The 13102-nt window shown below is 50.6% G+C and overlaps 1 protein-coding gene across 2 annotated transcripts in view; it reads right to left on the reverse strand.

Annotated features, from left to right (window-relative positions):
* Khdrbs2 (KH RNA binding domain containing, signal transduction associated 2) overlaps positions 1-13102 on the reverse strand; it is a 281691-nt gene that overhangs the window by 36625 nt on the left and 231964 nt on the right. For both annotated transcript variants that reach the window (XR_006150186.1, XM_042696953.1), the window contains exon 8: positions 3257-3315. Coding sequence is in view for 1 of the 2 variants with exons in the window: in XM_042696953.1 (XP_042552887.1) it covers positions 3257-3315 (59 nt within the window). In the remaining variant the exon portion in view is untranslated. The remainder of the gene's footprint in view (positions 1-3256; positions 3316-13102) is intronic.

Raw genomic sequence — 13102 nt, forward strand, 5'->3', positions numbered from 1 at the left:
ATCAGATCTATGCTTAGATTTCTAATACTCGGGATGCGGCCAGCACAGGCACGCCTCTCAGAACTGTGGTCCCTTCTGCGGTGGCCTCAAGCCCAGGAGGTTCTGGGAAGAGGCAGGGCCTGGGGGCCATCCAGCACCCTGGCCTGGACTCTGCCCTGACTCCACTTGTCCGTGCTTCTCTACCTCAACGTGTGCTGAAACTGCTCACAACACCTCTCTCACATTCTCTTGCTTCCCACCATAGAACATCTACCCCAACCCCAACCAAGACAGCCATTAAGTCCTGTCCTGAAAAACAGCTCTTGTCATGTGACATGGAGAAGTACCTTTGGATCAGAATGCAGAAAGCGTTAACACATCAACATTGTGAAACAAAAAGGAATGCCTTTAACGTGAGGCGTATGCTTGCACATAAACTTAGGTATACTCGATCGTGTTTAAAGAGCGGCAACCGACTTTACAGGCTAAATAAAAGTCATGATGCCAAACAATCTCCCTTGTTTCTTTTTACACACATATACACATATATCTGCAAATATATGTGTCTGCGTGTGTCTAATCTTTCAAGACTATGAGATGAGATGCAGTTCTAAAGAGGTAAAAGTGATAAGCTGAAAATTGCTGCCTAAAAGTACTATCTTCCTTACTTTGCCCAGACTTTTCCTCATTAGTTTATTGCAGAGAATTTATTGACTGCTTTCCGTGCGCAGGGCATTGCTTGTTGGCAAACTGTAATTTGACCCAATGCAAAATCTTGTGTATGGAAAGCTGTGACTTCTAAATCAAAAGGAATAGTTTCTTTCTATACATTGATAGGTCAGCAGAACCTGACACAAGGAAGGAATTATGGGAGGGCTAGGGGATTAAATAAACCAACTCCACTCTCCAGCCACTGCCTCTGTGTTAGAAGACTCCAGAACCAGTCCTTTGTATAGAGCCTTTCCCCATTACCTCACATAGTGTTAATCTTTTAAAATGTAAATAATTGAGAAATAGAAGTTTCATCTCTTATAGCAAATTACTGACCAGATACCAGCCTCACCACTGAGTTCAGTGCATGTACTGAGGGAAGAGAAAGCTCATGAGAGCGATCTCCTTCCAGTTGATTTACTGAGTGTAAAATAACTACTGCTGCACTCTCAAAATTGCATTTTAAACAAGTGATTTGTAAATAATAATGTATTTTCTCACTGGGAGGTAAGCTCTGTAAGATTTTATTTTCTTGATTAAGTACACTAGCTTACATGGGGTAGCCGCTGGATAATTACTTCTGAAATGAACAATGTTTTCTAATTTTGTAGAAACAATGACAAATTTAGAATACCTGTTTTTCTTTCAAATTTGGATGTCTTTACCCAGAGTCTCTAATGCTTAGATGCTCCTCTCTCCCTTCCTTTCCTCTCTTCCTTCTTTCCTCCCTCCCTCCCTCCCTTTATTCCTCTCTTTTTCTTTTCTTTTCTTTTTTTTTGTTGGCTGTGGGGCTTGAACTCTGGGCCTGGGCGCTGTCCCTGAGCTCTTCAGCCCAAGGCAGAACTCTTGTTCTTTCCAGACACTTTTGATTTCATATTCTTGCTCTTTCACGTGTTCAACAGAAGCAAGAGGTGTAGAGCACTCAGTTCCTCATCTATAAACTGTGGAAGATAATTTGTGTACCTGCCCCACAGGACTGTAGTGAGGGTTAGATCAGGCAGATATACTTAAGGCTTGCTACATCTTTTCTGGTGCTGGAGAACAAGCTCCGGGTCCCGCACATACTAGACAGGCGCTCTGCACCGACCCACACTCCCATGTCCTGACTGATGACAAGGACGTCTGTCTGTGTAGCCCCAGTCCTCCTAGGCATCTCTGGGCTCAGCTCAGCAGGCACTCCGTATGTGTCCACGTGATCAGATCTCAGCCCAGACAACAAGATACAACTAGCTGTCCTTCTACACGGTAAAGGCTCTGTGTCTGACGGGTGGCCCGCAGCTCTGACTGGCGTTGCCGGCGGTTTGTGCTCCGCACGCTCCTCGGCTTGGGGCTCTGGGGACGGGGAGCGGGGGTGCTCCCCCCCCTCCGCTGCACCTTCCTCTCTTCATCCCAACACAGCAAGCCCTTCACTATGCGGAGCCCCAAACACACTGGCAACCGACACTGTCACTGTTCCCTGGGAAGAGCAACAGCGAGGCCTTTGCATAATTTTGACAAAACCCTCCAAACTGTAAACGTTTAGCAAGCATCACCTTCCGAGGCGGTGGACAGTTAGCACTGCACACAGCAGATCCGTCGATGCTGTTGATGGCACCGTATTATGCAGACACTAGATGACGTACTGTAATATATGTCAGAAACACTCAACAAATCGATGCTGAATAAAATCATGATTCACTTTAAGTGGCATTTTAATTAAGGAAGTTTTTTAAATCTATTGAAGAGTGTGCTTATTGACTATTAATTTTTACAAGCCAAGTATTACTTGGACTTGTAAGAACTATGCACACCGGAAAAATAATTAGAAAGTTGTTTTAGAGTAAGTCTAAAGATTTCACATGTGTATTACTCTGATGGCGTTTGGGACAGTGGAGGCGGAACCAGGGGCCGCCCCGCCGCGTCACGCATGGCACAGAGACGCCAGGGGCCGCCCCGCTGCGTCACGCATGGCACAGAGACGCCAGGGGCCGCCCCGCTGCGTCACGCATGGCACAGAGACGCCAGGGGCCGCCCCGCCGCGTCACGCATGGCACAGAGACGCCAGGGGCCGCCCCGCCGCGTCACGCATGGCACAGAGACGCCAGGGGCCGCCCCGCTGCGTCATGCGCAAAGACGCCAGGGGCCGCCCCGCTGCGTCACGCATGGCACAGAGACGCCAGGGGCCGCCCCTGCTGCGTCACGCATGGCACAGAGACGCCAGGGGCCGCCCCGCTGCGTCATGCGCGGCACAGAGACGCCAGGGGCCGCCCCGCTGCGTCATGCGCGGCACAGAGACGCCAGGGGCCGCCCCGCTGCGTCACGCATGGCACAGAGACGCCAGGGGCCGCCCCGCTGCGTCATGCGCAAAGACGCCAGGGGCGCGGCCCGCCGCCTGCTGTGGCCACAGATGGTTCCGTGATTGCGGCTAACTGCTTTTGAAATTTGGATCAAAACTGATCTGCCCAGTTTTCTGGCACTGACTCTGAAAGTCAAACCTCACCCTGGAATTCCATAAGTCAGTTTAGCCGGGACTTCTGGCCAGAAGTAATGGCCGGCTGATCTCAGGTGCGGTGAAGAAGAGTCTTACCGTAGCTGTCGTAGAGGTCCTCACTCACCCCGTGACCGTAGTCATAGAACTCAGCCACGCTGCAACAGACGAGACAGCAGTCAGTGTCGCCGAAACAGCACAGGGAATCTGAAGACAAACCGTGTGCTGAGGAATACCCGGGAGCCTCCAGGTGCAAGACGCCACCCTGAAGAGACACTCAAGAGCCAAGTGCAGGCTACTGGCAAGAGCAGCATGAAACGTCCCATGTTTCCTCAGTACAAGTAGGGCCAGCCCAGGTGGCTTGGGCATTAAATAGACTCTATCACAAACATAACCAGTGCTAAGAGGGCTGAAGCACGGCTCAAGCGATGGTGCAATGCTTAGCCAGCCTGAGGCTCGAGTTCAACCTTAGCGCCAAAAAAGAAGTAAAAGAAACACCGGAGGGCTGGGAAGGCGGCTCAGTGGTGGAGCGCTTGCCTTGCACGCCTGAGGCCCTGGGTTCGATTCCTCAGCACCACATAAGCAAAAAGCCGGAAGTGGCGCTGTGGCTCAAGCGGTAGAGCGCTAGCCTTGAGCTGAAGAGCTGAGGGGCAGCGCCCAGGCCCAGAGTTCAGGCCCCACGACCGACAAAAACAAAACAAAACAAACAAAAACACTGGAGCACCTTCCCAGCATGTCTGTGTGCTCACAACGGTGTAACATTTATCTCTACTAGGCATCTTACCAATACTTCCACAATTCAGTAAGTACTGACAAGTATCTGCCCTCCTTTGCATAACCCTTCCTCTGTCCTAGTTTCTTTAACAGCACCATTGCTGTTGGTACCAACATTGACTTCTGGCCTAACAAAGCCCTCCCTCACCTACCACCACTGTTTGCTCTGCATGAATTTAAAGAGCATTTCTTGGGCAGGGTGCCCCTCCCTTCTCCTGAGGAGGGCCATGCATTGGGGGCTGCTTCCGCCGGGCCTCACGCCCGCAGGCAACCCCTCATTCCGCAAGCGCAGGGGTCTCTGGGGCACCGCAGTGCCTGTCTTCCCACCTCCCAGGGCTTCCCGGAGAGCACCGGGTCTGGGTGGCAGACATCTCCCTTTGCCATTCATCCCCTGATGCCATTCATCTCGTGCTATGGTTTGTGCTCTTTTCCACTCTGATGACTTCTGGATTATATGTCTGCCCTAGGTACCTTCCTGGTCCTGTTACGTTTCCATTTGGACATCAAACTAAACACATCCAAACACAAATAAAAACCCTTCTCCCCCCGCCAGCCCTTCCCCTTCTGTAATCTTCTCCTCTTTATCAGTGGGAGCAACTCATGCCCAAACCACAGACTCTTCTCCTTTCTCTCTTAACTGAACACTTAATGTTCAGTTCTAACAGATTTTTTTTCCCCTTTCTACTTGGAAAATACATTCACAATCTGAGCATGTCTGAACATTTCTGCTGCTACAACTACGGCTAACGCGATCACCATTCTCACGTACATGGCTGTAGTGTCCTTCTACCGGTATCTTACCCCGTGGTTGTCAAAGCCCATTTTGTAGATGTGAGTTAAATCATCTGAGTCCTGTACTCAGAACCCACCAAGCGCCTCTGAAGCCCTTTATTTAGAACAAGGGGAAATTCTCCACGCTTCTTCTTCCGCGCCCTTCCTCCCTTCAATGCAGGGCAGGTAGGCTTCTCTGAGATGTTCTTCTCCCACTGTTTCAGAGGCCGCTCAGATGCCTCTGGTGGGTCTTCCTTTGCATGCCTGGTACATTCACACATCTTAGCATGCACCCAACAAAATCACACGTGTACCACGTAACCGTATATACACATTTGTACATGCATTTTATGGCTGTTTTCAACTCGTAGAATATAAGTCTCTTGCATAGGACTTTGGTTTCAATTTTATTCACTTTATATTATCGACGACATTCTACATGAGTGATGTTCAATGAATAGGTATGACACAAAGAACGTGAACTGTTTGTAGGAAGACTAGATGCCATTTAAGTGAGAAGGTTCATGTGCTATAAAGAAGTAAAAGTTAGCACATGGATTTTTATTCTTAGAGATCTGAAAGTGTTTATACCTCATAAAGCTCTTTAAAGTTAGGTGTTAATTATTATCTAATGTCTGAATCTTCAAGATTTGTTAACTGTTATGTTTCTGTTGTAATGGAATAGTGTGAACCTGAGCCAATTCCTATTATGGATAAGAGTACTGCAAGAAAGTGGCTAAATAGTAAATGCCAAACGGTACCATCTGATGATGTGGGCAGCACTGTTACAAAGGCAGGAGAGGGTGAAGGCCTGGGAATCTCAGTCCTCTGGATCTCAGTCTCTGAAGATTACAGATGAAAGCCACCAGCACCTAGCTTTTTTATTCATTTGTTAAAACTAATGAGGGAGATTAAGCGCAGACGCTTATGCATGAACACATGCTCCACCAGTGAGCTGTATCCCAGACCCACTATTCGAGTCCGGTAACTCTGTGGGGTGTTGGTGAGTTCCTGTGAGTCAGGTAACCCTGTGGGGTGTTGGTGAGTGCCTATGAGTCTGGTAACCCTGTGGGGTGTTGGTGGGTGAGTTCCTGTGAGTCTGGTAACCCTGTGGGGTGTTGGTGAGTTCCTGTGAGTGTGGTAACCCTGTGGGGTGTTGGTGAGTTCCTGTGAGTGTGGTAACCCTGTGGGGTGTTGGTGAGTTCCTGTGAGTCAGGTAACCCTGTGGGGTGTTGGTGAGTTCCTGTGAGTCAGGTAACCCTGTGGGGTGTTGGTGAGTTCCTGTGACTCTGGTAACCCTGTGGGGTGTGGGTGAGTTCCTGTGAGTCTGGTAACCCTGTGGGGTGTTGGTGGGTGAGTTCCTGTGAGTCAGGTAACTCTGTGGGGTGTTGGTGAGTTCCTGTGAGTCTGGTAACCCTGTGGGGTGTGGGTGAGTTCCTGTGAGTCTGGTAACCCTGTGGGGTGTTGGTGGGTGAGTTCCTGTGAGTCTGGTAACCCTGTGGGGTGTTGGTGAGTTCCTGTGAGTCTGGTAACCCTGTGGGGTGTTGGTGAGTTCCTGTGAGTCTGGTAACCCTGTGGGGTGTTGGTGAGTTCCTGTGAGTCAGGTAACCCTGTGGGGTGTGGGTGAGTTCCTGTGAGTCTGGTAACCCTGTGGGGTGTTGGTGAGTTCCTGTGAGTCTGGTAACCCTGTGGGGTGTTGGTGGGTGAGTTCCTGTGAGTCTGGTAACACTGTGGGGTGTTGGTGGGTGAGTTTCTGTGAGTCTGGTAACCCTGTGGGGTGTTGGTGGGTGAGTTCCTGTGACTCTGGTAACCCTGTGGGGTATTGGTGAGTTCCTGTGACTCTGGTAACCCTGTGGGGTGTTGGTGAGTACTTTGTCATTTCACTGGTAGCAAAACACATGAACTTATCACAATATCTCTCAGAAATCCAATGGAAAGGAGAGAGAAGTGTGGCATCTTTACTTTCCGGATATAGTTTATAATGAATGCCCTAACGTAAATGGCTGTGTCCTGTGGAGCCATGGTCGCTCAAGGTATCTACATGTAAATTATCTAGGAAAAATGCATGGTGATATGTCTTCCTCTCCTCCTTCCAGAGATTATGGAAGTTTTTGTTTTTTTTCTCGTTGTTGCTTTGGTATAGACACTGTATACCTGGAACAGTGAAAATGAGAGCATGTATTGAGAAAAATGAGGGAGGACAGACATGTAGCTCCTGTGTAAAGAAGTACACTAAATGTGGCTGGATATATAAATCTTGTTTTACTCACTTGCCTTAACAACCCAATTCAGAATACTGACATTCATGCAGCAAGCTGCCGATAGCTGTTGGGTTGATTCCTTGGAAGGTGTGGAGTGCAGTCTGAGAAAATGATTAACAAGCAGAGTGGATGCAGGAGGCCACAGTGGTGACATCTTACTTTTGTCACCATCAATAATTTTTCCATGAGTAATCCTCTGGCTGTACTGGAGTGTGTCCTATGCAGATGATGATGGTATAGCTACATTTCTCACAGATTTTTAAAAAATTTACTTTATGAATATCGGGGGAAAGCAAGGACAGCAGGAGTGTGATCCCAATGGAGCTGCCGCTACCCTTTATCACAAATGACAGTGAGCAGGCAAGACATGTGCCAGATAATTGACACTGATAATAGTAATGGATGCTGTCGGGTAGGTTCCTGCTCAATCAATATCAATTTCTGGCTCTCAAATAAGAAACTTTTCACTTGGACAAAAGGCTATGCAGGTTGTGAACACTGCTCAGCACTGTTCCACTAGTGGTGCCTGTGACACGGATGTGGGCAGAGGTGTGAGCGACAGCCAAGGAAGTTCCCAGGCTCAGAGCGACTCCTGGTCCTCCCCTACTTGGTGATTCACTGGACCGGCAGGTGAAGAGGGGGCGGGGCCGCTACGCCATGTCCTGGGGTAGATTCACTCTGCACTCCTGCTAACTCAGAGCCTGCAGATGGTAAGGAAAGTTTCCATACTGTTTGAGAAACTGAGTATCAAATCTCCCTGTTACAAGTTTTGCTGAAGAAATACAATTCCCAGAGCACTCTTTAGCCTCCAAACATGCACCAGCAGGAAGTATGCTGCAACACTTGTGAGGTCTTCCCAGCTTCCCTCCAGGCCCTCCGTGGCTTTGCACCCGCCACTCTGAAGCGACTCCCAACCCCCTCTCCCCCCCAGAGGACACCTGTCATCCCTGCACCGAAGGTGAAGTTCACCAGCACAGAGCCAGCGTCAATCCTCTGTTGGGAGAGCTTTACCTACAGAACACCTGTGCTGCAAAACCTGTTCTTAAGTAGGGTTCAAGAAAACATTTAATGTCCTTTACACAGGAACTAGCTGTGTCTCTCTTCCCTCACTTTTTTTCAATACATGCTCTCATTTTTACTGTTCCAGGGTACATAGCATAATGGTGTGATGACCACTATACCAAAGCAACAACAAGAGAAAAAACAAAAACTTAGCGGCTACAAAGGGACCATCTTCTACAATGAGAAATATTAAAGAAGAAATAAACTAAAAAGGCCTCATTGAATACTGTCTAGCAGGAAAGCAAACAGGGCAACGCGTTATTTATTCATGTTTTACTCATCAAATGCTGGAATCCTACAAGTACAGAGGAATTGCAGCAAAGAAGGAACGGAGGGGCCTTACAGGGTGCAGTGCAGGGGCCGCTCCCGGGGGAGGGGTCAGACATGGCTGTGGGGGGCGGTGAGAGACCAATCTGCAAAAAGAGGGGGGCATGGCAGACCTCACAGACCTCCGCTCAGCCTCTGTGGATGGCTTTCTGCTTGCTTGACTTGTGGCAGCCATGAAGGATTTAAGAAGGGGCAGCACTTTGGTTTGAGCTTGCGCCTTGTTCTCACTAGGCGGGCACTGTGCCAGGTGTGCCAGCCTCCGGAACGAGGTCGAGCCTGGGGTTTCTGGGCCCCGTGCCCATGCCAGCAGCGTGGACCCCACGCGCCCATGCCAGCATGTGGACTCCGCGCCCATGCCAGCACGTGGACTCCGTGCGCCCATGCCAGCATGTGGACCCCGCGCCCATGCCAGCACGTGGACCCCGCGCGCCCATGCCAGCATGTGGACCCCGCGCCCATGCCAGCACGTGGACCCCGCGCGCCCATGCCAGCATGTGGACCCCGCGCCCATGCCAGCACGTGGACCCCGCGCCCATGCCAGCACGTGGACCCCGCGCGCCCATGCCAGCACGTGGACCCCGCGCCCATGCCAGCACGTGGACCCCGCGCCCATGCCAGCACGTGGACCCCGCGCGCCCATGCCAGCACGTGGACCCCGCGCCCATGCCAGCACGTGGACCCCGCGCCCATGCCAGCACGTGGACCCCGCGCCCATGCCAGCACGTGGACCCCGCGCCCATGCCAGCACGTGGGCCCCGCGCGCCCATGCCAGCACGTGGACCCCGCGCCCATGCCAGCACGTGGACCCCGCGCCCATGCCAGCATGTGGACCCCGCGCGCCCATGCCAGCACGTGGACCCCGCGCCCATGCCAGCACGTGGACCCCGCGCCCATGCCAGCACCGTGGACCCCGCGCCCATGCCAGCATGTGGACCCCGCGCGCCCATGCCAGCATGTGGACCCCGCGCGCCCATGCCAGCATGTGGATCCCGCGTGCCCATGCCAGCATGTGGATCCCGCGTGCCCATGCCAGCACGTGGGCCCCGCGCGCCCATGCCAGCATGTGGACCCCGCGCGCCCATGCCAGCACGTGGACCCCGCGCGCCCATGCCAGCACGTGGACCCCGCGCGCCCATGCCAGCACGTGGGCCCTGCGCCCATGCCAGCACGTGGACCCCGCGCGCCCATGCCAGCACGTGGACCCCGCGCGCCCATGCCAGCATGTGGACCCCGCGCCCATGCCAGCATGTGGACCCCACGCCCATGCCAGCATGTGGATCCCGCGCCCACGCCAGCACGTGGGCCCCGCGCCCATGCCAGCACGTGGGCCCCGCGCCCATGCCAGCACGTGGACCCCGCGCCCATGCCAGCACGTGGATCCCGCGCGCCCATGCCAGCATGTGGACCCCGCGCCCATGCCAGCACGTGGGCCCCGCGCCCATGCCAGCATGTGGGCCCCGCGCCCATGCCAGCACCGTGGATCCCGCGCGCCCATGCCAGCACCGTGGATCCCGCGCCCATGCCAGCATGTGGATCCCGCGCCCATGCCAGCACGTGGATCCCGCGCCCATGCCAGCACCGTGGACCCCGCGCGCCCATGCCAGCACCGTGGATCCCGCGCGCCCATGCCAGCATGTGGATCCCGCGCCCATGCCAGCACGTGGGCCCCGCGCCCATGCCAGCACCGTGGACCCCGCGCGCCCATGCCAGCACCGTGGATCCCGCGCGCCCATGCCAGCATGTGGATCCCGCGCCCATGCCAGCACCGTGGATCCCGCGCCCATGCCAGCACCGTGGATCCCGCGCCCATGCCAGCACCGTGGATCCCGCGCGCCCATGCCAGCACCGTGGATCCCGCGCGCCCATGCCAGCACCGTGGATCCCGCGCGCCCATGCCAGCATGTGGATCCCGCGCGCCCATGCCAGCACGTGGGCCCCGCGCCCATGCCAGCACGTGGACCCCGCGCCCATGCCAGCACCGTGGATCCCGCGCGCCCATGCCAGCACGTGGGCCCCGCGCCCATGCCAGCACTGTGGACCCCGCGCCCATGCCAGCATGTGGACCCCGCGCCCATGCCAGCATGTGGACCCCGCGCCCATGCCAGCACGTGGATCCCGCGCCCATGCCAGCACGCGGCAGTGCGCAGCACCGTGCTTGGTGTCCAGGCCACCTCCGCCCACACGGTTGAGGTCGCAGATGTGCTCCGCTGGCTCATTTCACGGTATTTTAAACAAACCCCAGGGTTGGACTCGGCTCTTTTTCACTGCTGCACCACAGTATCTGGCACAGTTCTGAACATGTGGCAACATCCAGCCAATACTGATTGGCTGAGTGGACAAGTATCGCTTATGGAAGGCACGGCGGTGTAACTGCTCTCTCCTGTGTGCTTCTGCAGTTATAGTCCTTTGGATCCACGAACCTTTCTGTTCCATGAACACGTGAGTAAATCTGCATTTTAAGATGTTACTTGTGAACACAAGTCACAGTTATTTCATATCACTGGATGCCACATTTAAAACTTGTAGTTTTAAATGCATTTCTTTACAGAGTTGCCAAGATTAAAAGGCAAACAAAAGATAAAAGATAATAATTCTGGACTAATCTTAATCATTACATTCAAAAGAGCAGTTTGGAAGAGTTGGTGGATGTTGAAAGCAATTGATAAATTAAGTCTGATTTTTTTTTTTTTTTGAAGGCCTCAACTCTAATGTCTGAGGATAAAGACATAGTACTGGCTTAAGTGTTCAGCTAATGTCTTAATAATATCTTCAGTAAAAGACAAAACTATGTTGATTAAGTATCGTTCTCCACTGACATCCTACCCTCCCAAACCTGACAACTCATTTTTGGAACTGAAAATAATAAAATGGGAGGGAATCTTACACGGGAATTAAGCTGGCCTTAGCCACAACTGACACAGAAGCTACCACCTCCTGAACAGAGCACAGGCTGGAGACGGCGACCAGCAGCCAAGCTGTCCCAGCGAGTCTGAGAGTTCCGAGCCAGAGTCAACAGATTTTGAGCTTTTTCTTTTGTACTTCTCAGGGGACTGCAAAGCCTTAGTCATTAGGGAAGGAGGGCAAAGAAGTTGCAATACTCTATGAACATGTATGAACATAGAGAAAGGAGGAGAAACTTATCTGGAAGAGGGAAGGGTGAGGGAGGAGGCGGAAGTAGTGGCTCTGATCAGGATACGTGTAACATAAATGTACATGATGCATGAACTGCACAACTAACTGATGCTAATGCCATATGATAATTCAGTCAGCTAATACTCAACTCATTATTACCTATCAAATAACAGTACTACTCTGGGACTACACAAGAGAAATGTTAATATTTTATCTAGACATGTTAGACTAAAATATACTGAGTATTGTATGGCAAGCCAGAGCAGATGCATACTGTGAATACTTTCTGCTACTTTCTCCTCACTGAACCAAGAAAATTTAGTGACGAACATTATGTGCTTTACACGGTCTGCATGCTAGGACATAAATGAACAGAGCAAAGATAGCTGCTTGCTTGGGGCTCACATGTGAAATTGCAAGCAAGCAGAATAAGAATTTCCAGGTAGAAACTTTCCTTTATTTTGCAGACAAGAAGGTAATTGAATTATCTAAGTTATCCTTATGGATATCAGAAATAAGGGTTTACATACTTATATCTAACTTTTTTCCTGAGAATTCACTGTCACTAAATTTGTACTGTCACCAAATAAAACTTAGGATGGAAATAAATCATGTCAAATCTTTATATAATATGTATGAACTTTTATTTTACACATCTCAAGAAATAATTAAGATAAATGTTGAAAAATGAAATTCTCTTAAAATTTTCTGTTCAAAAGTTGAAAATTTGGTCACTTTGTTCAAAAGCTGAAAATCTGATCATTTTGTGTGCTCAAAAGTATTAAGTGAAACACTGTATGTGGATGTTCAAGCAGTACATGCTCTGTGCTCAAACAGTACAATTTTCAGAGACCTAACAAGAAAAAATGCTTTAGATTCTATATGTCTAAAGTATCTTGAAATTCTCCAGATTCATAAACCATTTTAAACATATTTTTGGAATTTTAGAACCTTAGAACGTATTTATTTTATTTTAGGGTCCAGTCATGGGGCCTGAACCCTGGGCCTGGGCACTGTCCCTCAGCTCTTCAGCTCAAGGCTAGCGCTCTACCACTTGAGCCACAGTGCCACTTCCGGCTTTTTTCTTTTTTGCTTATGTGGTGCTAAGGAATCAAACCCAGGGCCTCAGGCATGCAAGGCAAGTGCTCTACCACTGAGCCACCTTCCCAGCCCAGTACGTATTTATTTATTACATTCAAACATGTTGTACAAAAAAAAGCACTGTGGTCTCTACTACAAGACTGTATTCTGGTATACATGCTGATCATAAATAAATAGAGCATAAATTTACATTTTCCAAGGTGAACGGGCAAATTAAATATACTGAACACTTATTGAAATAGAGGTAGGCAGGTAGATAACAAAATGAACCTTTGCAGTGGTATTTTTGTGTGGTTTGTGTTGACAAAGCTAAAGATATAAATCTTGCGTTCAGAGGTACTCACAGAAACAGAAGAAAAGCCCAAAGACTCAAGAGTGGAGAATGGTGAACTCTCCATTCTCTGATTTATTTGCTGAGAAATCAGTATTTCTTAAAACATGAATATAGAACCCAGAAACAAGGAATCTCTGAACTTAAAACTGAGAGCTACTGTTTTCTGTTTTCATGAACATGCTA

This window comes from Dipodomys spectabilis, unplaced genomic scaffold, assembly GCF_019054845.1.
Source record: "Dipodomys spectabilis isolate Male_0828 unplaced genomic scaffold, ASM1905484v1 ptg000213l, whole genome shotgun sequence".
Taxonomy (NCBI): domain Eukaryota; kingdom Metazoa; phylum Chordata; class Mammalia; order Rodentia; family Heteromyidae; genus Dipodomys; species Dipodomys spectabilis.